This window comes from Ammospiza caudacuta, chromosome 6, assembly GCF_027887145.1.
Source record: "Ammospiza caudacuta isolate bAmmCau1 chromosome 6, bAmmCau1.pri, whole genome shotgun sequence".
In the NCBI taxonomy this organism is placed as follows: Eukaryota; Metazoa; Chordata; class Aves; order Passeriformes; family Passerellidae; genus Ammospiza; species Ammospiza caudacuta.
Window position 1 is genome coordinate 41,029,525 of NC_080598.1, and position 23,386 is coordinate 41,052,910.

At 46.9% G+C, this 23,386-nt stretch overlaps 2 protein-coding genes across 4 annotated transcripts in view; one reads left to right on the top strand and one right to left on the bottom strand.

The window, feature by feature from the left end:
• The first annotated feature begins 10,617 nt into the window (after positions 1-10,617).
• On the top strand, positions 10,618-12,009 carry INSM2 (INSM transcriptional repressor 2). Its single transcript, XM_058807809.1, has one exon. The coding sequence runs from the start codon at positions 10,618-10,620 to the stop codon at positions 12,007-12,009; it is 1,392 nt and encodes a 463-aa protein (XP_058663792.1).
• Positions 12,010-14,114: 2,105 nt separating this feature from the next.
• RALGAPA1 (Ral GTPase activating protein catalytic subunit alpha 1) overlaps positions 14,115-23,386 on the bottom strand; it is a 129,697-nt gene continuing 120,425 nt past the window's right edge. For 2 of the 3 annotated variants that reach the window (XM_058807876.1, XM_058807875.1), the window contains one exon: positions 14,115-15,464. In XM_058807876.1, coding sequence (XP_058663859.1) covers positions 15,310-15,464 — 155 coding nt within the window. In that variant the 3' untranslated portion in view covers positions 14,115-15,309. Of the gene's footprint in view, positions 15,465-17,042; positions 17,158-23,386 lie in introns of all 3 variants that reach the window. The other variant, XM_058807874.1, reaches the window with a different exon arrangement.

A 23,386-nucleotide genomic window follows, 5' to 3' on the forward strand; every position in this document is an offset into this window, starting at 1 on the left:
GAAAGTAGTCTTTAAACTTTCAAACACATTAGACATTCTCACCTATATTTTCCATGCACAAAAACTGCAATGAAAAAATATCAAGCAAAATTGGCAGTGTGTGCCTGGAGGTCCTTTTAAAAAAAATGGACCCATTCAAAACTATATTTTACCCTTGGTCCTAAATAACTGGTTTATGTTCCAGGTGAATTTCTGCAGCAATTTGCAGTTCTACTTTTTCAATTATCCATTTTTCCTCTATTGAGATCTTATTCATTTCCATTTACTTCTGCAAAGTCCTTTTTCCTGTTCACAGTGCCATTATGCTTTTCCAGACTATTTCTTTGAAATTAAGTGCTTGGTTCTTTATCTTTTCATCATTAATTACTGATGTCATTTTGACCTCTGCTTTGTAAGTGACTGTGCCATATTTCTATTTCCTATCTTTTAGGCTTGGTTAAGATATTTTCTTTCTTTAATGACCTGCTCTGAATAGCTTTGCTCTTGTTTTTCAGTCATTTCCCAGAATGGCCACACAGCCAAACCTTTGCCTTCCTCTCTTGTTTTTCATCTTGTCTCTGCTGTATCAATGGCCTAGTTAAAAGTGTATTTTACAGCTGGCTGAGGACAAACCTCACTCCATTTTTATAATTATGCTGACCATAATCTCAAAAACCTTTTGCTATGACTGTGCACCAGTTAGAACTTCTCTATGGAAGGCCAGAGGCAGTTCCAGAAATGGGTGAACAGAAATGGGTGCTGCTTTCAGACTTGGGGTTTGGTTTAGAAGAACATGAACAGAAGCCATGAATGTTGGATTAGTGAAATGTTAGTTTAAATGCTGAGGACTTTTTCCTGTGTCAAGGTTGTGAGTTTTTTGTCAAGCTTTTCAGTGAGATGGGTGATACTTTGGTACTTCAGGAAGGCTCAAACCTGTCATTAGGTATCAAAATCATTTCTTGGACTGGTTCCACATATACCATTTCACCATGCCTTATAGTGGCATTTTCATTTGCTTCTTCCTCCTTAATAATTCTCCAAGGACTTTTTTTTATTTTATAATTGAAAATATTCAAATAGTTCATAAATTATTTTCCTGTCTTTGCCAAATTTCCCATTAGCATCAGTGGAATCTCACTTAACAGACAAGGTTAGACTCCACCATCACCTCCCAGTATTCCTTTCTTGTGGACTGATGGCTAGGAAGGAAGACCAGCTGTTTTTTTCAAAACTCTGAGAGTGGGGCCTTGTTGCTGAAATATATTTAATATATGTGTAAAGGGAGACATGATACATGCAGGCATTTGCTGTCAGTTTGTTCTTTTAAATAAATAACTGAGTATAATGAGTCTCAGCCACAGAATGAACATAATGAACCTCTAAAAAAGATGTTGTCTGAGAGCAATATTTACCGCTGAGGAAGGGATTGTTACAGAAACGAGAATTGTTTAGACGTTAGCGAGTGAGGTAAGAATCTATTAAAGGAATTAAAAGCAAAGATGACTCATCACACATTTCTGCTTATTTGTAAGAGACACATGAAAGGCAGGGATTTCAAAACATTTGTATTAGAAAAACATCAATAACAAAGCCCCCTGATTTAATTTTTCAATCTCATGGGCTTCAAAAGAAGATGTGACTTTCCCACATCTGCCTTGAAAATCACACAGCGCTGGAAACTAGAAAAGGCTTGCTACATTTAATTTTTAGATTGGTCACCTATAGGTGAAATTTACACCATTTTCTTCTCTGCAAAAAAATCTAGAAACTGTTTTTGTTGCATTGAGTGTCAGGTTTCTGATATGTCTCAAAGGGGAAAGTGCTGCTGCCCCTGCTGCTGAGGCTCCTGTGGCTGCCAAGGAGAGCCTGCCTCACCCCCTGCTCACCTCTCACTCCCCTTCTCCAGCCAGCACACTGCTCTCCCTGCTGAGAAAATCCTTCTGGAACAGTGAGCAAGGGAGTCAAGCAGCTCTCTGTGCTCTGCTTTCCCTGCCATGGGCAGGAGACCCTTGCAATGGGTTAGTGTGCCCATTTAGGCATGATGCAGCATGGCCAGGCTTTTATGAGGTTATCTGGGAACTGCAGCAAAGTGTCACAGCACAGCTGTGGTAGAAAATTGGTCTTAAATATTTTTCATAGTAGGATACAGATAATATTGGTAATATAAGTACAGAATTTTTATGGGTACCTTTGCTATAGGAGCATAATAGACAACATAGGAACAAAAGCAAGAAACAGAGAAAGAAGTGAAAGCAGAGGAGAATGTGTACACAAAGAAGCAAGTTGGCCAGTGCAATGACAATGCTGGAAAAAGAAAAGGAAATACAGCTTAGCAAGTCTCAATCTCTTTCATTGTACCACTTAAGTTTTGCTGAGCAATGTTATTTCAGATGTCTCCTGTAAATCCATCATCTGTTAGAACAGCCCTTGGAAATGAACTGGCTAGTACAAGCTCCTGCTCATTTTGAAAGGACAGTCAGTAAAGTCCTGACGTGGTGCAAGGGGCAATAATTTGCCTGCACAGGGGAGGCACCTCAAGGATCAAACACACTTATAAGGCTGTGCAGCAGCTGGGAAGGGGGGAGCAGGGAGGAGAGGAGAGAATGTGACCTGGCTGTTCCCAGGTGAGACAGAGCCACTGGACGGAGCGCTGCTGGGGAGAGCTGCCACACTGCTGCAGAGCTGCTCCTCTCCCTTCCTCGTTCCTGACTCGGCAGAGCCCAGTGAAGCTGGTGGGTGGTGACAGGCAGAGCCCTGCAGCTCTCTGGCTCGGATGAGAAGTGCCACACGTTCAGGAAAATTAAGCTGTGCTGAGCTCAGGGCCCCAGGGTCGGTGTCAAACTCCTGCCAGACTTCTCCAGTCTGGGCTCATTGCTGAGGATGAGGAGGGTAGGTAGGAAGAGAGAGGACAAAGGGGCAGGAAGGTTCTGAGATCTCACATCCTTCTCCAAAAGGTGCGATCAGATCTAGCAAGGTCAGCAGAAAGTGAAGGCAGCTACTTTGAGTTGTGGAGGCACCCTCCCCATGCCCTGAAACAGCACCATGTCCTGCACGGGCTGGGCCCAGTGGGCACTGAAACTCAAACTGGCTTTTAGGGACTTTGCTTTTTAGGAAAAAGTGATTCCTTTCTGAAGTGGAACTTTGTGGGGGAAAAAACCCCAACAAACCAATTTCCACTTTTGAGAATTAAGAAAAACTGTTTATTTTAATGACACATTTTCTCTTTACTGCATGCCATTTAAAAATGCCAAACTGCATTTTTTACTCCCACTTAAAGGTACAATAAGCCATATAAACATAAACCAGACACAGGGCCTTTCAACCCAGGAACCAACTGCTTTCAAATTCATCATGCTCTAAGAAAAATGCCTTTATCCTAAGATATCTACAGGAGCTGCTGCCATGTTTGTTCCAACACATGATGCTTGTTTTGTAAGTCCTGTCCTAACTCTGACATTCTTTACTTTGATTGTCATTTCTGATACAGTTCTGTTTGTGTATCTTCCAACTGAACATACTGTGCTTCTGTTTAACTGTCTATTTATAGTCATAAGAGAAATAAACATATAAAATAAATGCATCTTGATGCATAGCTGTGCAGCAGTACAGATGTTTTATTAATGAAAATGAATCCAGCTTTTTGTAAGTCATGGCAGCAATATAACGTATCATTGTTTGCTTCTCTGCTAGATGGTCCCTGCTGTTTTTACATAGAAATTCCTGTAATACTTAAAGGACATCTGGAAGAATTCAGCCAATTAATCGAATTCACGCAGGAGCTAGGCTAATGGCTGCCTGAAAGGCAGATTACATTAAATCAAACTTGCAATATGAATGAAAGTACTTAATCATACATGCAACATTCATTAGACGTGGCACAGCAAGTGTTTTGATTACTTTAATGAAAGATCAGGTAAAGTGCATCAACTGAACAGATTGAAGAGACAGCATGCTTACAAATGTTTGATTATGTTGACTATCAACAGAAACAGTGCCAGTAATTTATAGCAAAACATGTTTGGAGGAGGAGGAGGATGAAGCTGGTGAACTTGGGAGGCAAAATGAAATTTAGGCCTTGTCTCCAAGCACTTTAATTAATATTTAGGATAGCTAGACTTTGATTAAATGTCACAAAAGAAGGAAAACAAATGTGAGTGGAGAATCCTGCATGGCAGCTGCTAGGGATCATTATATTAGCAGTACTTGGAGCATGATGCTGGTTTTGAGTCCCCTCTCCTGGCTTTGAAGAAAAGAGGGCTAAGTCTGAAGTGGAAAAAAAATTTTCAAAATTTTTCAAAATGAGATATATGCACGATGATTTTGGCTTGGTGCTGCTTTTCCCCTGGGTTCTGCTGGAGACATCCTCCAGCCGCCACTGCCCTTGCCCTCTGTGCAGGCACTGGCACCTGCAGAGGGGAGGGAAGCTTTGGTTTTAGACCCTCCTGAACCACTGCTGCATCTTCCCTTTTCCCACCTCATCAGCCAGCACAGCATTTTGCCATTGCCCTGCAGGGTTGCACGTGGGTGTTCACCCACAAAAAACAGAGGAGGGTCTCCATCCTGACACACCTGCCAGGAGCTGGCACTGCAACCTTGCCTCTCTGAAGCACAATGGGCATTTGCCAGGTCTCATCTATGAGAGAACAAGGTGGATGGGCTCAGAAGCTGGAGGTGCACTGTCAGAAAAGAGCAGCAGCTCTCTGGCTCAGTGCCTTTCCTTGCCCTCCTCTGTCACATTCCCTGCAAAGAGATGAATCACTATTTCCTTTTGGGAGCTGTCATCCTCCTCGTTGCTTTTCTGAGATGCAGGCACCCAGCTCAGATGGGGTTTATTTCCTTGTAATGCAATTTTCCATCTTGTTCCTTCTCGGCGCTGCTCTGCCCAGCTGTTTCCAGCCAGCTTTCCATGTTGGTTTGCTTGTCTTCTCCCACCCCCTGCCACTGGTTTTCCTATCAGCATCTCCCACGCTCCATCTGCCCCTCTGCAGCTGTTGCTGGCAGTGGTGGCTCCTGCACTGCCATCTGCTTTGCAGTGGGCAGGCCATGCCTGCACCTTATTCCACAATAAATCCTGCCCTTCCTTTCCATAGGCAAGCAAAGACACAGTAGCATACTTCTGTCAGGAAGTGCATCCAGTTCGGGCAGGAAAAGGATTTGGGAACTTGGTGTGACCTGAAGAACATGGAGGGAGAAATAGAGAGGGTATCATGGACTAGGGGTGGCAGAAAGGTCTTGGGCAACAGCCCTGGGGAGTTGCCTGTTGCACCTCGGAGTCAGAGGAGCTCTATTGAATGAGGTGGCCTTAGAACAGGGGCATGAAAGAATTATTGGGACTGGGGGGGAAAGAAAAACATGTAGATATTTCCCTGTGGGCTCAGCTCCCGGCACCACATCCCTGCAGAACTGAATAGGCTCCAGTGCCAGCACAAGAGCAGGATGAAGTGTGACCATAAGAATCAAGTATTTGTGGCTGTGACTCATCTGCTCCTGATCTCTGCTCTCTGAAAGCCTCCTAGATTGAGCTCTTCTAGGAAACTAGGCAACCAGCATGTTTCTCTGTCCTGCCCAAACTCTGCTGGAGGCAGATGTGGAGTTTCCCTTTACTGGAGGCAGGCATGGAGTTTCAGATACTTCATTTCTCCCACTCTCCTGCTGCCTTGTCTTTGGTCTCTTCAGCTGTTGCTCTCTCTGCACACAGAGCCACCCACCTGTCTGCACACAGACCTGCACTGAGCCCAGCTGGGACTCAGCCTCCCTGAAAGCCACTGCTGACATGGATATATATATGGATATATAACTGATAACCATGGCCCTCTGTACTAGGAGATCTCTATTTTAGTGAGCTACAACATATAGTGATGCTTGTAGGGAACAGACTGCTGAGAATCTCATGCCAAAGGAAGCCAAATCTTCCCATTTATGACATGGTGAGATTGATAAATGACTCCAGCAGGCAAATCTGGCCAATGGCAAAGGGCTCCAGCCTGTGGGGTATGAGCTGAAATCCAGCTGAAATCTGTCATGAAAGTCACAGTGGCCCCATCGATTCTCCTATAACTTTTATAAGTTTGGGAACATCAGTCTGCTCCCTGGAGAGGACCTGGTTTCCCTGCAATGGGCTGATGCAGAGGGAGGTGGGGAAGAACCAAAATGTGAGGTTGCTCCTTTGGCCCTTGTGCAGCTGGTCCCTTGTGGAGCAGGGACAGGAGCCAAGGCACCACTGTCCTCCCAGCATCACCTCAGCGATGTGAGGGGATGGGACCAGTTCCCAGCATCACTTCATTTGTGGGAGAAGAGGAAGGTTAAATGTTTTCATGGTGCCTTCAAAACCCTTCAAATCCCTCTAACCCAAGTCAGAGGACACTTCACAGAGCAGTGTTTTCTGCCTTCCCTGATGGAAAGATTTCGTTAATATTTGATCAATGAAGAAAATATAGCAGCTGTTAGCATCATTTTCCTCTTGAAACAGATTGTCCTCAGGTAAAACAAAATTAAGAGACTAGCAAGGTCAGTTATATTAGACAATCCATATCCTCATAATGCAGATATTTCCTTCAATGTCTGTCACCAGCATCAAATCCCCAACCACAGCAGGATAATTGGCAGCCCTGTTCTCGGGGGAAGATGAAATGGTTTGTGCTGCCACCAAAACCAGCCTGGATTTTGTTTAAGTGCAGGAGCCTGGGGGTGGTATCGCTCATCCAGCTCCATTGCTGGAGAGCCATGTATCAAGGACAGGCTTCTGAGGCAGCTTCTGTCTCCCTCCTATTTACTGCTCCATTAGTTACAAACCAGATGTCAGGGCAAGATTTAAAAGTCAACTTTATTTGAAATCCTTCAATATAAAAAACTCAACCACAACAATTTTTTTTGTGGTGGGGAGGGGAAACATGAAGGAGAGAAATGTTCTTTAATCCTTTGCTTATAGTTATTCTCTATTTTATTTTTAACTCTTATTTTTTTAAAGTTGTAGTTATTTTTTCTTTTACTGAGTGGCAAAAGGAATTTCTCTTTTTATTTCTGTCCCCTCAGCCCCCAGAAGAGTTTTTCGGGTTTTCTCTGGGAACCAGACCTCACTTAAGACCTTCTCTCTGCCAGCTGGCATTTCTGTCATACATTCCTCTTACTGTTTATGCCCCAAGACTGTTCAGAAATACAAATGCAGCTGCCCACTTGCTTGACAATGTTTTATTTGGGGACCATGGAGGTGTAGACCTGTTCTTCAGTGTCTGCACAGGTTTCCAGGTGTCCTGGAGCTGCTGGAGACATGGCTGGGGCTGAAAGCAGTGATATCCCTACGGCACAGCCAGAGATGAGAGTCTCCAGACTGCTGGGATGTACAAGGATCTGGATGATGAGCTTCTAGTCCAAACTCTGGAGCACCCTGGGCAATCAGATCGAATCATGGAATTGATTAGGTTGAAAAAGACCTTTAAGAGTTCAACCATTAACCCAGCACTGACAAGTCCACCCCTAAACCATGTCCCTAAAAGAAGGCAGCAACAGGGAAAGGTGTCTAGAGGAATCTGAAGATTGTCCTCACTTTGGAAGGTCCCCAAGAAGTTGGCCCAGCCATCACTGAATCTGGTTGCTGAATCTTGGCAAGGCTTCAATGGGTCCCTCAGGCTTACGTTAGCAGCACAGTTGTGAGCAAGGCTAAAAGTCCCCTCACACAAAATGAGAAACTTTGGCAAAAAGGGAGGCAGAGCAGTGTTGTACCAAACTAACAGTGCTTGTTTCCATTTCCTATCACACCAGCATTCAGCCTCAACCAGGGAGGAGGGAATGGACTGAGGAAGCAAAGGATGCAAGATTAGGAACTGGCTCCTCTTGTTTTCACCCTGCCAGCTCCCCACCAGCTACTGCATTTTCCCACTAGAATTTTGATTTCCTATTTACTGTGGGATTAACCCTTTGGTTAATCTCAGATCATTTAAGGATGACTCTCATGTAAGCAGCCAATGTGTTTAATCAAGGCCAATGTGATTTTAGCAGACTGTAGAGAGCACATTGTAAGGACAGGAGCAATAACATTATTCAGCTCTTTGCTTAGAAAAGTTTTGACCTTAAATAAAATTTCCCTGTAGTAGTATGTTCAGGAGGGTGTAGTGCTGCACTCTCAGCGAGGTGATGGGACTACTGAAATGTAGTAAGACAGTGAAAAAAAAAATCCAGCAAATTTGCACAGGATTTGGAGATGTGTCCACAACATTGTTAACTACTATTATTAATTATCTGAATTTTCTAACCGTAAATTTTTTGATAGGAATAAAGGAGGATGGCAAGAAGATAAACCCATGTAACAGTTTGGAGAGTTTAGAAGCTGTGAGAATTGGGTGTAACGCCAGTCACTACAGTGACATTCTCTTGTAAATGTGGGAGGGGAAATAATCTGTAATCACAGAATAATTGTGATCTTTCCAAGTGGAAGCCAGGGCACTGGGAGTTTGTACTGGGGCAGAGACAGCCTGGGGAAACCAGCATATTTATTGAGAGAAATAAGGCACAAGGAGGCTGCACCAGCTCGAATCCCCAGGCAATTTTGCCGGTGCATTTGTCAGCATTGGAACATGCTGCAGCAAGAGCAAGGTGTAGTGATGGGTTCTACACTTTTGGGTCCCACCTTAAAAACTGATCGTAAACTGGAGGCAAGTTTAGAAAGCTACAAGAGGGCTGTGCTGGAGGGCACTGTGAGCAGGGGGAGGCACAGAGGGGCACCGCATCGCAGGGAGGGACATCAGCTGGGGGGGGTCGAGCAGCAACTCCACACCTGTGACTGTAGGTTACTGCCCAAGCCTTCCCACGATGTCTGGGCCATGTCAGATGATGGAGAAATTCCCTGATGCAGCTCCAATCTACAGCTTTTACTGGAAAAATATTTGGAGTTTCAGTAATCACTCAATACATGTGCTTTCCAATGGGGACTTTACCTTCAGATACTCCTGTGCTGGAAAAGGCATTGTTGGATTCCTCACCTCTTAGGATTAGAAACTGAACTGGACATTCCAGAACTAGACATTCCTACCACAGATTATTTTTGCAATGTGACAAAAAAAATGAATGGGATGTTAATGGGAATATTGTTTACAAGGGGAAACTGAAAGAACTATTTACATATTGCTTGGAGGAACAGTGGATCTGTAACCAGAGATCCAGTTATTCAGTGAGAAATGTAGCTGGAAAGTCCAGCTACAAGGGTAGAAAAATTTTGGGTAAAAATCAAGCAGCCAGTCAGTCGAGTGACCTAAGTGCATGAAAGCCTGGCTCATTGGTCCCAGTTACAGAGGTTCCTACTAACAAAGGGTGATCTCTAGCCCGTGGACTATATAATCTAATCCGAGATCCAGTGCAACCATGAAAATGGAGGAAAATGGGAGAGTAATGTAAAACATGATTAAGACTTTGCTAAGCAAATATAATTGGAGCACTTACACAGAGAAGTGGTTTGAGAGATTTTTGAACAGTGGGAGGAATTCTGGTCTTGCATGAAGGCTTCACATCTTTCTTCCACTTCTGGAAAGCCCGTCGAACAAGAGGGGCTGTTCCTCCCTTTCTCCTGGTGCTCTCTCCTTCCTCCGGCTGGGCGATGCTTCCAGCAGCGAGTCCTGCCCTGGTGAGGGCTGTCTGTGCCTGGTCACGGAGAGAGCCGCGGTCATTCCCGATGGCACGCCATCTCGTGAATACTGCGGGCAGCGGGTCTGCGGTGGGACAGCCCGGTCCTGCCCCAAGGCCGGGCTCGGGGACAGCAGGAGACGCTGGTACCGCGCGGTGGGGCCGGCGGGGCTGCTGAGCCCCCGCTGCCAGTGCGCTTGGATCCCCTAAAAGGCGATTGTGCTTTGGCAAACACGGCTCCTGCCTTGCCCCGGGGGCGCAGCAGCTGCCACCCGGCTCAGGCGCCCCGAACGGGCCGGGAGTTGCACCGGGCGGGACGGGGGGGAGGTTCGGCCGCGTTTGCACTTTGCGGTACCATGTAAGAACCGCGTCTTAGTGCAATACAACAGCAGCGGGAGGCTGCCCGCGGGTGAGGCTGCCAAGGGACCAGTCATGGCCACTACGCAGAGCCGTGATTTAGCATTTTACGCGGCGGCGGCAGCCCGGCAGCCCTGCTCTTGCATTGGGAGCTCACCGCAATGCCGGAGCTTTCTGGCTACTTCTGGGAAAACTCCTGATGTGGCTGTGCAGAAGGACGGAGCCAGTTCCCGGCTCCGGCTCGCTTCAGCGGAAGGATGCGCGGGGCGGTCCGTGCGGCCCCGGCAGCGATGGAGGCACCGCACGAACACCCACGACAGACGCTCCTGCTCGAGCCCCGTCCGGCCCCTCGGCCGAGGCGGCAGCGCCCGTGACCCAGCTCGGGGTCTCTCCCACCGGGGAGCCGTTCCGGCCCCTCGCCTCCCTCGGTCTCGCAGGGTGCGGGCTGCGCTCCCCGAGGCACCCGCCCGTCCCCGCGGCCCGAGCGCGCCCGCCCGGCGGCGGCGGCCCCGGCCCGCTCCGGCCCCGCCGCCAGCGCCGGCCCCAACTCCTCATTGGCCGCCGCCGCCGGAGGGAGGATGACGCCCGGGCGGGAGCGGGCGCCGGGGGTATAAAGGCCGGGCGGGCTGCGGGCCGTGCCGCGCTCCCGCTGCCCCGCACCGCCCCGCCATGCCGCGCGGCTTCCTCGTCAAGCGCAGCCGGAGACCCGGCGGCTCCTACCGGGCGCGCCCGCGGGAGCGGGACCCTGACCGGGACCCTCCGCCCACGCCGCCGGCCCCGCCGCCCGCCGGCGAGAACGGCCCCGCCGCTAGACAGGGAGCGGAGGAGGAGAAGGGCGAGGAGGAGGAGGGAGCCGTCGCCGCTTGCCCCGCGACGTGGCCCCCCGGCGGCGGCTGCGGCGGCCCCGGGCTCACCCCGCCGGAGGCTCCTGCCGCCTGGGGGGCTCCGGGGCCGTGCAGCGCGGCGGGGCCGCGGGCGGCTCTCTTCGAGCGGTGCCTCAGCTCCCCCGCCTCCGCCGAGTCCTTCCCCCTGGCCGCCTCCTTCCCGCCCGCCGAGAAGCTGCTGCTGCAGCCGCGCACGCCGCTGCCCGCCCCGCCGCTGCCGTCGGTGCCCGCGCTGAAGCGGCCGTCCCGGGCCAAGGCGCCGGCCAAGAAGGGCAAGGCCACGCGGAAGCTGAGCTTCGCCGACGAGGTGACCACCTCGCCCGTGCTGGGGCTGCGCATCAAAGAGGAGGGGCCCGAGGGCCGGCCGGGGCCGCCGGCGGGGCGCACGCCGCTGGGCGAGTTCATCTGCCAGCTGTGCAAAGAGCAGTACGCGGACCCGCTGGCGCTGGCCCAGCACCGCTGCTCCCGCATCGTTCGCGTCGAGTACCGCTGCCCCGAGTGCCACAAGATCTTCAGCTGTCCCGCCAACCTGGCCTCGCACCGCCGCTGGCACAAGCCGCGTCCCGGCCCCAGCGCCGAAGGCGCCGCCTCCGCCCCGCCGGGCAAGGAGAACAGCCCCGAGCGGCGGCCCCGCGGTCCCGCCGCGCCCCAGCCGCCGCCGGGGACCCGTCAGCACCGCGGCGGCGCGGACAGCGCCCCGGCCGCCCCCGGCTCCAGCCCCGGCCCAGCTCACGGCGGCGCTCCCGGTGCGGGCGGCGGCCCCGGCGGGGAGGCGTTCGCCTGCCCCTGCTGCCAGAAGCGGTTCCGGCGGCAGGCTTACCTCCGCAAACACCTGGGCACCCACGGGGCAGCGCGGCCCGCCGCCTTCGGCCCGCCGGAGCGCGGGCCCCTCACCTTCGCCTGCCACCTCTGCGGCGCTCGCTTCCCCTCGGCGGACATCAGGGACAAGCACCGGCTGTGGCACGCCGTGCGGGAGGAGCTGCTGCTGCCGCCGCCGCCTCCCGCCGGGGTCCCCGAGAGCGGCGCGGCGGGCGGCGAGCGGCAGGGCTTCCCCTGCAAACACTGCCCCGCCACCTTCTTCAGCGCGCCCGGGCTGGCGCGGCACGCCAGCAAGTGCCACCCGCCGGAGAGCAGGCAGGTCCTGCTGCTCCAGGTGCCCGTCCGGCCGGGCTGCTAGGCCCGCGGCCGCCCCGGTGGGACTGCTCCGAGAGCCCGGGCTAGCCGAGCGAGCCCTGGCCACGCTGCAATTCCTACGGAAAGTCTCGGCTCTCACGGCTGCGACGTCGGAGGGACCGCCCGGTGACTCCCGGCCGGTGCAGCGACGCGCGCCCGGCCGGCACGGCGGCGTGTTGGGCCAGGGGCCGCACTGCCGGCAGCGCTCACGGCGAGCCCCGCAGCTCCACAGCCACCGGGGCGGCCGGGGGACGGCGGCAACAGGCGAGAAGCCCCGCCAGCATCGGCCGGGAGGCGGGCAGTGCCGAGGCGTCGGGTGGCGGCCCACCGCCGGTTACCGCCAGTATCTTCCGTAACGACGGAGAGAATTACGGTTGTATATAGGGTATCTAAAGAGAGGAATTATTTTTCGTGAGAAAAGGAGCCTGATCTAGTGACCTTGTTTTCGTAGCCTTAGCCCCCGAGCTTCAGCATTCGTGGTGTACTCTAAGGTAGCTGAGAAGGTAAATGTTCATATTAAGTCAGTGTCAAGTCACATAATAGCTAGCAAAACGTATGGGAAATTAATCGTGCTGTCTGCTTAATTGAAATACGAGGTGTTGATCTATAGCTAAGTACGCATCTCCTGCTTACTCTGTGTCTCTGTCCTTTAGCAACTGTGTGGTAGGCAAAACTCCCGTCTCCGGCAGCTGCCCGTCCCCAAAGCTGCTGCGCTCCGTTCGTGGCTCGCTAGCGCGGCACGGGCAGCAGCCGGGAGGGCGGGTCGGTGCCGGCGGGTCGGTGCCGCCGGGCCGGGCCGGGCTCGGTGGGCAGCGTGTGTCCCTGCCGGCCCCCACACCGCGGGCAGCGCAAAGCGCCGTGTGTGCGGCTCGCCCTTCCAGCGGCCTCCGACCTCTCCCCTGTGAGCTGCGCTTTTGATGTGAGCTCCTCCGAGTCTTGTGAGCAGCTGAAATTAGGACATGAAGCAGTCTTTAGACATGTTGCTAAAGCACAGGTGATAGGCTACCTTCCTTCTCCCTAACGACACCTACCTTTAGCAAAGCAACCCGCCGTGTGTGTTCCCAGGCTTTGACAGTGCTCTGGCCAAATGCTTTGAAATGCTGTTGAATTTACCAGCTACTGACACTCCAGCCACTATTTATTTGTTTGTTTATTTATTTACTTATTTATTTTTTCCACGAGTGCTTGTTTCTAAGTGTGGTAGTAGATGAGGTTAAAAATAAGGGCAAGAAAATTCAATAAAAGATTTAAAAGAAAGCTCATGCCTTTCTTGAATTCAGCAGGGCAAAGTGGGTCAGCTGGTGACTTCTGAAGAACCAAACTGATCCCAGTTACAGTCTTTGTTCTAACGCTCTCTCTGACGTGAGCATGCAAAATATTTCAATCTCTCGATTAGCATCCTCTAAAGCAATTATTTCTGTAGTTTTATATTTTGCTACACACAACAAAAGATGTATCATGCCCAAAGGCTGCGAGCAAGCGATAAGTGCTTTATGTTAAATGTGCTTCACGGACTTTGTCCTTTTAGTTCCAGAACCTGGACAAATTAATTAATACAATATAACCTAATGCAGCCAAGATTTGCTTTCTGACAAAGGAGGCTAAACTTGCAATTCAGTAATATGCCAAAAATAAAGCATGTTAATTTAAGTTGTGCATTTTTCTGTCGTTTGTTGACAACAGAGACTTAGGTAAAAATGCCTCTTTATGGAATTGAATGAGTTTGCCCCTGGGAAAAGTCACTAGTTTTTTGTTTTTTTAAATCATGGTTCCTCTTTCTCTCCTTGTGTAGTCAAAGATGAAGGGCTGCAGACTCAAACGTGATGATTATTAACTGCTCCTACAATTGGCATCTGAACAACCAGCCTGCCAGAGGGAACAGCCTATGTTTTGTATTAGCTGCAGAGCTCCATGCAATCCATTTTCAAGATCTGGGGAAAAGTTTTCAGCTGGGCATTCTTGAGAACTTGTGTGTGCTTTTTTAATACAAAGGAAAACTAAGCTGTGTATTGCATTTAACTGTTTCATGTGCATGTAATACACAATTCTTCTACAAATTGGACTAAGAATCTAATCAGGGAAGTGAATAACTAATATACAAAAGGTGGTAAGAATAATTTTATTGGATTATTAAATAACATGTCTTCTCTTCAACCATTACAAATTTGTAGATACTACATGAATGACAATACATAATTTCTTTTTTTATTGTTGCCCATATATTTACACATGCAGTTAGTACCGATGCCATGCTACATTTTGTTAACAGCATTTTGTTGTTTACTAGACTCAAAATGTGAGCATTTAATTTTCTGTAGGAAAATACCTCTGGGTGGGTGGAACTCATGTACTAATCTGCGCTCACAAGGTTGAAATTATCAGCATTTCAGGCCAGGCTCCCGGAGCATGTTCCCTTTTCTTCCCTAGGACCCATCATCACAGCAATGAATTTCTATCAGGAAAGTGTTTGTTTTTATTTTTTTTTTTAATGTAAGAAAAAAGAATATACATCTAGATGAAACAGCATAATGATAATGTCTAAAACTCATGAAACTCAATGGCATTTACTATTGACACCACTTGGAAAAGCAAACATTATAAAAATATTTGGAAGCCGAGCATAAATAGAATTTCAGAACAGTGATTTTTTTTTCTGGCATAGATTATCTGCAGAATTAAGAAATGATACATCGCTTTATGATGAAAGGGTGCTGTGAGCAAATTATTTCATTGGATTCTGTGATACTTGAAACGCCGTTGAACTATTTTATCCTCAACATAAATAATCTGTACACATCTTGTGCATTAACATTGTGACATCTGACAAAGACTTTACAAATGCAACTTCAATTTAAAATTGTACATTCATTTTCAAATTGTACATATTTCTTTCTTTGTTACAGAGAAAATTGCAATGGGGCATAATAAATATAGTGTAATCCAACTGCAGTCTCTAATTCCATGTTGACTCAAGATCAACCAGAGTTAAAACACAAAGTTAATCATCCATAATCATCCAAGTAGATAAAAGGTGCAGGGTACAAACTGCACTGCAAAGGAAAAAAAAGGCTGACTGGAGTTTGATAATAAAAAAAAAAAAGCTAAATTATTAAAGTAAAATTCCAGTGTCACTGTTTAAAATAAACATACAGAAAAGGAGTATGCAGGGCACGGGTGCACACACATTTGAGACATTATCCTTGAATGCACGGCGTGAGCAGTAAAGCCCCGAAGGCGGTGAGTGGCTGCGGGAAGGGTGGCCAGTGCTCCTCACTGGAAAGCTGCAGGCATCTCATCTCGCCCCTTAGGACTTGTTGGCTGAGCCGGAGGAGCGGCGCAGCTTCATGGACATGCGGCTCTTGCTAGTCCGAGGAGACATTGGAGAGGCTAAGTCTGTTCCATCCACCTGTGCTGTTGCTGCTGCTGGAGTTTCTCCCGGCTGAGTCTCTGGGCAGAAGCCTGCAGAGGACAGCAAGAACCAGAGGCGTCAGTGCCGCCTGCCACACTCGCAGCACGGGATCTCTTAGCAAGGGGCTGACAGGAATTTCAGTGCTGCTGTCACTGCCACAGCATCTCCTAGCCCTTTATCAGCTGTGGGTGGTGGTATTGCTCATGGAATTAACAACTGCCACAAATCCACCCCTATAGAAAAGATGATTGCAGAAACCACTGAGCTATGGGACTGCAGAACCCCCTTGCTCTGAGCAATTGAGGCAGCACTGAAGTGGGCAATGTTCTCCCACTAACCAGGAAAACAAACAGCTCCAGTTCCCTTGCAGGGATGGGGAATCATTAGTCAAACCACAACCCAGAAGAATCCAGTCTTTAATGAGAACATGAAGGTTAACAGCTCATTGCACATGAAGGGAGCTCTAGGAATGCTGCTGAAGAGGTGGAGTGAATTGGGGGCCAACTGAGAGAGCAAAACATCTTCTCCCATACCAACTTTAGTTTGTGCTTCAAAAGGCAAATTCCTACAGGGCCCACAAGGCAGAAGCTTGAACAGATTGTACTAACTGGATGCACTATATGTTAACGTTTCTTTGTAAAAGGAACAAGATGAATTTGAGACAATGATATGTAATTCATCAGCCCAGTGCCCAGAGCTATGCTCCAGCGGCCCCAGAGTCCTCACTGCAAGGGGACAGAGCTCTTTCCTACAAACAGCCTGTCTCCACACCTTCTTCCATAGACATACAAAAGGAAAAGGAGAAAATATGAAATCAAAATTACATTCTCCTTCCCGTGCTATAGAAAATTAATACTATTAACTCCCATCTATAAAACTAAATTGCATTTTCATTAGTCATTTACAGCCACTGGCAGTGTGATTGAACTTAACTACCACAGTTGCCTCTGAAGGCTTCTAACCGATATAATTTAGAGACAGAAGCCTGGTCCTGCAGGTGTCAATGGGGAAACCCCTGTGGACTGCAGTAAGCCAGAAATCACTTGCTATTTCTTCCACATCATGCTATTACTGGTAATTCTTTAAAATAATAATGCAATAATCAGAACTGAAGATCTCTCTGCCTCAGTATACATTTCACAAATAAAGGGTGGAAAAATAATTCAAAACTGGTCATGATTTATCTTGAAAGATTCCACTAAAATCAAGTGAGGTCATAAGGTAAGAAATCTAGGAGCAAATTTAAAAGATTGCCATAAACCTGTGGTATTTAGCAATCTGGCTGTTCTTGCCTGGTACCTCACCTGCCTGCTCCAGAGCAAGAGCATGGTACTTTCTATCTTCAAACTGACACGACCCATCAGAGTGACAGGGGAGAGAAAGGGCTGTTATTTGTTCCCCAGCTGGTGACAGTAATTTTGTTCATGAACTAGGTACTTCACTGCCAAACAATCTGGAAAAGCATGATAATGCCTGACTCACTGTGCCTTATAGAAAAGGCAAGCAGGGAAACATGCATTCGCATTTTCTGAAATTCTATCTTGTTCTGATTTTACAAGAAATTAAAGCATTTCAAATGGTGGGAATTAGAGAATAGAAAATAACCGTTGTTGTTTTGCACAGCATACCATTCACAGCTAGCGTGAAAGACCTTCCGTTTCAAGCCTTTGCCCTTTACCTTGATGTGGCCAATGCTTTCTAGTGGAGGTTTTGGAAGGAGAAGAAATATCACAGCATTTCTTTCTTTGTTGAGAATGAAGAAGTGATGAGGAAGGAGGAGTGGAAAGAAGTGAGGAAGGGGGAGGAGAAAAGATAAAAGATAACAGGTGTGAGACATGAGACACGAACCGCAGAGATTGAAGGGTATTAACAGATGAGCACAGAAAACGGAATTTCGAATTTCATTATGCAATTGCTGCTCATGCTACAGGTTAAAGAGAGTGATGAGTTAGTTATGTGCAATGAAGCAACAGCTCTGAAATACGGCATCATACTTACCAACTAAGCATTACAAGAAAAAAAAGGAAGGGAGAGAGAAAGAAAAGAATTCTATAACATTATCCAGATCCAACAACCTTATTAATAGCAACTGAGATACATCCTAAACACTGTCTGAAATGCTTGCTTAACATTGGTGAAAACAGGTAAATACTCACACACATACACACAACTGATAAGGAAAAACAAATGGCAACTTGATATATGGCTTCTGTTCTCCAGCTGTTTCACAGTTCTGAATACATTAAAATGATAGCCAGTCTTAACATGATACTCCTGAAATCATGAAGCAAAAGCAGCTAGTTTTAAGCTAGCTAGTCTACATTGAAGGGTTAAACCCTAGTGTGAAATTTTATCATGGGCTTTTAGAAAAAGAAAACCTCAGTCTGCCCCATTATTTCAAGTAAAGTATTATTCCAGTTGTAGCTTAAAATTTTGTTTCTAATTCCTGTGGACACAAGCACAAATTCACATATAACAACATTTTTTAAAAAGAAGCTTAGAGCTATTGAAGAACAGAAGTCATGTAAAGTGATTTTCACATCTGAACATACCACACCAGAAGAGTGAAGAATAACAGCACTTAAAATAGATTTAAAGTCTGACAGAAATTAACAGATTAATTAGTAACTAAATTTCTTTGGATTTTAGATAAGCATATATATACATACATACGCTCACACACACATGAGGATATTAAATATGGTATATAAAAATTTTGCAGATTTTGCTTCCCCTTCGGAGTTTTAAAATTTTCAGTATAAAATGCTATTATCTTTATCTCTCTCCACAATTGTCCTGGTCCTGGTCAGGAAGGGGTGATTTTTGAGGTAGCCAGGAGGGGGTATGGCTAGGACCTGGAGGTTATTCTATAGCATCCTGTGCCATTTTCTGGGGAAAGGCTCACTTCTGGGTCAGTGTAGTGTGGTGGAGGGAGTGGCTGGGTATTATTGTGGGGCGGTTCACCTCCTACATCAAACTGTTGGCCTCTTTCTTGTACCCTCTAGCACTGTTGTTGTTACTGTATGTTTTCTTATCTCACTGATGCTTCCAGTAAAAATTGTTCTTATCTCTTCAGCTTTACCTTTTATGCCTGCAATTCTCCTCTCCAGCCTGCACAGGAGAAGGGGAGTGATAGAGCAGCACATGGTTTGGAGCAGCACATGGGTTCAGTGGGAACATGGAATTGGAGAATACCATTCCTAAAACACAACAGCCTTCTTTGGTGCCCAATGTGAGGCACCAAGGGTTGAGACAACAACAGTTCTGCCCAGAGCGAGTTGAAAAAAAATTTGATCTAATCTGATCTGATTAGGTCCAAACCTACTGGTCACAATGTTGCTTAGTCTGCTCGTGTGGGTGTGGTACCTAACCCTGTACATGTTTTTGTATATCCACTATGTGCTCATAATGGTGCTCTTTTTCAGAGCAGGGAGAGGGATTAGGATTGCTTTGTTGCTGTACTATGGAGTATCAGTTTATGACATGGTAAAATAAAGGGCAATGAAGGTCATTTCATTTGGGATGTGTATTCAGTGTTTCCCTTCTATCCTTACTCAGGCACTAGTTCTGGGGGTCCATTAATAATCACATCCAGTCTGTGGGGGGAAATGGGGAAGATGATTTTCCCAGCTTTTCACCCCCTTTTCCTCCTTCAGACCTCTTAAAACAGCTTCTGAGAATTTTGAATTCCTGTTGGATGTTAAGGAAAGCATATTTTTGTTGCTAAGTCTGCCACTTCTCCTCAGTGCAGTCTACATCATATTTAGAGTCAGGCCAGAGATTTCTTGGGAGGTCATTCAGAGATCTGCCCTGAGGGTGGATGGTCATGAGTAGCACAGAATGCAGGAGAGAATGGGCCAGTTTTTGGGGAAATTCTCTTCTCTAATGATTTAGCAGTTCACCTACACAAGCCTGATAAAGTGACAGAATATTTGCAAGGAGAATGCTGTGGCAGCTCCAGAGAGGAGCAATACAGAAGATGTGTGTGCATCTACATGATGTACTTTTACAGCCAACTTCTCTACCCAGGCAGTGATGTCTTGCCACAGTTCAGTGGCCCAGACAGTTTCCTTCACAGAGCATTTGCCATCATGCATGAGTCAGCGTAGAGGCCATTCCTCTCATTCACCTGAGGCCAGCTGGATGGCCTTCAGCTCTGCACCCTGACTTGATCTACCTTGTCCCTCAATAGCTTCTGTGACTCGCCATGTAGGACTCCACATGTCATCCTTCCATTTTTGATGTATCCCTACAAAATGCTAGGAACCATCAGTGAGGAGAGCATATCCTTCTTCATTTTCTGGTAGCTGATTACATAGGGGGGTTGGAGTTGTGCTACTGAAGAACGTTCAAGAATGGACAGGTGGATCGGGCTGCCAAGATTTAAGTGTCTCAGGTGGATCTGGACTGGAACATAAGGGTGAATGATTTCTGACTTGGTGGGCCCCTAACACCTCAGGTCATCAGGGAAGAGATGCAACATCCAGATGGGCTTGTGATTGAGGAGTGGACACTATACCCCATATTATCCATAACCACGAAACATGCACTGCAATCAGTCAGGCTAAATGGGTAAAGACTCTCTGGTGTGGGGGACAAGGGTTGAAATTAAAAATGTGAGCAGGCCTGGCAGTTTGATTACATTGCACTCCCACAAATCTGCCTAGACAAGTGCTATGTCTATGGTGAGACAACAGTGAATGGCTGGGACACACCCTGTGCCTCACATCACTGCCCAGAACACCATCCTGGAAACAGCTCATGTGGTGACATAGCAGCCCCAAAAGAACAGAGCTGGACAATGGGACTCATTTCAAAAATATCCTCATGGACACCTGGGGTATCATATTCCCCCCTATCCTGCACCAGTGTCTGGCAACAAGGAATGGTACAGTGGACTGCTAAAAACCACATTGAAAGCAATGGGTGGTGAGACCTTCAACACTGGGATCTGCATTTAGCACAGGCCCCCTGGTTAGTTAACACTAGAGGATCTACCTTGCTTGCCCTGCCCAATCAAAACCTCAATGTACTACAGATGGATATAAAGTCCCTGTGGAGCATATGAGAAATGTGTTAGGGAAGACAGTTTGGATTAATCCTGCCTCAAGCAAAGACAAACCCATCCATGGGATTGTTTTTGCCCAAGGACATGTGTGCATTTGGGACAGGGAAACACAATGTGTAGCTCCAGGGAATTTGACTTTTGGGTTAGAACAGCCTGAAATGTTGAATTGTATAGAAGTGGTTGCTGAATGGCACTGCCACTGTATGCCAGAACTACCGTGGACAGTGAATATGAACTGCTCCAATTGTGAGCTCCTGGTGCAGCTTGCAACCACCTGACAACCACCAATCCTCCTGTCCTGGAAGATATCTAGGATGGACTGAACCTACAGTCATCAACTAAAGGAAGTCAACAGACACCTTGGAGGGATGGTCATTACCCATGGAAATGGCACTCATGATATGAAGATACATGTAATAGTCGAAAGGTGCAGGATCTGGGCATATTGGAGATGGTATAGAATAAAGGGTGGAATATGTCCTGGCTCTGGCCAGGACAGGGTTGATTTCTGCAGCAGCCAGAAGGCAGCATGGCCAGGACACAAAGGTTAGTCTATGCAACTTGGTGTCATTTGCCAGGGATGGGGGAAAGGCTCACTTCCAGATCGGTGTAGCATGGCAGAAGGAGCAGTTGGATATTGTCAGGAATGGGGTGTGTCTGTGTCCATGAGAATTGTTTGCCTCTTTCTTGTACCTTCTGTCATTAGTATTGATATTGTTGTTGCTGCTGTTCATTTTCTTATCTTATTGCTGTTTCCAGTAAATTGTTATCTCAACCTGTGCCTTTAATGTCACCAGTTCTCCTCTCTAGCACCGGAAGGCAGGGGGAATGATCAACCAGCATATGGTTTGGAATGGTCTCAGTGGGAATACCGAATTGGAAAATACCATTCTTAAACCACAACAATATATTTAGTTATCCAAAATATAAAAATAGGGTTATATATGAAGGCTTTATGAACAAATGATGTGGAGTCAGAAAGAGCTAAAAATAAACAAAGCAAATGTCTTTGGACTTTTTAGAGGCAGAAAACATTGGGAAGTGATCCATATTTTTCTCCTCTTAGATTTGACAAGTGACAAATACCATAGCTTGATCAGCTATGATATTTTGGGGCCATAATGCAGAGCCATTTCAATTGCCTCTGAACAAGGAGGTGGGTCAACAAAGTTGAAATGTGAGATTTTCAAAGTCCATTTGAAAAATTTAGTATCTTCTAATGATAGTATCTTGGTTATTTGATTCAGAAATCAACTATTCAAATCTAAAATGGAATCCTAACTACACACAGACTAAATTAAAAGTGAGGTGAGATGGAGGAATCAGGAGGTAACAGAAGATATGCGCTGCCATGACTAATCTTGCACATCAGTTTTGACTTTCAAAGGAGAGGCCTGAAAGTGCTGCATGGTAAGACTACTCTCAGTTCTTCTGGCTTTATCACACCTCATTGTCTGGATCAGCACTGCCCCGAGTGCTATGTCTGTGAGTGACCATAGGGGAAAATAATTTGTGCATGTTGGTAAATTTTGATGTCTTCTGAGATACTTCAGCATGTCCCAGCTGACCTTCAAGGAAGAGTGCAATCATTTTTGTCCAGCTTGTGCCCTTTGCCACTCTTATATATTTCAGTCCAAAACTGGCCAAGTTGTCCATCATGCTTAGCAGCCTTGCTAGAATCAAGTCAGTTATGTCTTTCACTGATTCTGTGAAATGAGGAAAGGAAGAGAGAAGCAGATGTAGAAAGACTGCAGAAGCAGCTGCAAAGCAAGGCAAAAAGGTGAGATGGTCTAAAGACCTGTGAGACCAGAACTGGGTAGAAGAGAGAGAAATAAGAGGCATGAGAAAGAAGACAACAAAATAAGATTAAGTTTCTGGCAAAACATCAGCCAAGACCATGTCCAGTGAAGAATGCTCTTCAGAACCTAGCTGGAACTATGTGTGTAAGATAAGCCTATTTCTCTCTGCCAAAAACCAGAGAAACCCTCTAGCTAAATTCCCAGTCTTTCCACTAGTGGAGACTGAGGCAGAGCTAAGAGAGCTTACCATTCCTACAAACTAATGTCCTATTTCAGTCTGCAGGAGGTGGTCATTCTAGAGGTTGCAGTTTGCTAATGTATCCTGGGGCTGTTAATCAGTGTTTTAGAAATTCTGTTTTGCCCTATACTTTAAAACAAAAATTGAAGTAATTACACAAGGCAAATGTCACAAGAAAATAAAGTAAAAAAATTAAAACACTAGAAAATGTCAGGATTAAAATTTTTTTGTCCCCTTGTGTATATGCATGGGATGCTTTTTAATTGAACAATCATACTATTTTTTTCAGTAGACCCATTTCATTAAATGTAGAAAGTTTGGGTTTCTAGCAGTCCACACTGAATTTACTGTCTCAAAGTGCTGAGTGTACCTTCACCCAAGTGGCTGACTTTGGGACAATAGTGTGGAGGGATAGAATGTAAGAAAATAAAGATAGTGCAGAAGGCAGTCTCACACCTGAGGAGTTGCAGCTGTGCTAATCACCAAAGATTGGGAACAGGCCTGCCCTTAATAGGCCACAGCTGTGTCCAATAATACACGTGCTACAAAAGAGTGGGTTAGCTGGGTGGAGTTTGTTGGCTGTGCTGTGAAGAAGGAGTCAGTGCTATGAGGAGCTGCCCATGAGCAATGACCAAGAAGGTATGGAGCTTTTTGCAATAAGATGACAACGCAATAGTTCAGAAATGTAAAAGGTTTCAGCTTCAGCCATTCCAACATGAATTCTTTGGAAAAAGTCACTAAGTTTTGAGGTTTTGCTCTGATTTGGAATGAAAAAAAGAATCCTAAGTTTGTACTTGAGAAAGCATAATGAGAAGTTCTTCCAACCCTTCTAGACACAGAGCCCTCACTTCTGTATTTCAGCTTCAC

Excerpts from the sequence above, each read along its gene's own strand:
- INSM2 (XM_058807809.1), top strand. The coding sequence starts at position 10,618 with ATGCCGCGCGGCTTCCTCGTCAAGCGCAGCCGGAGACCCGGCGGCTCC.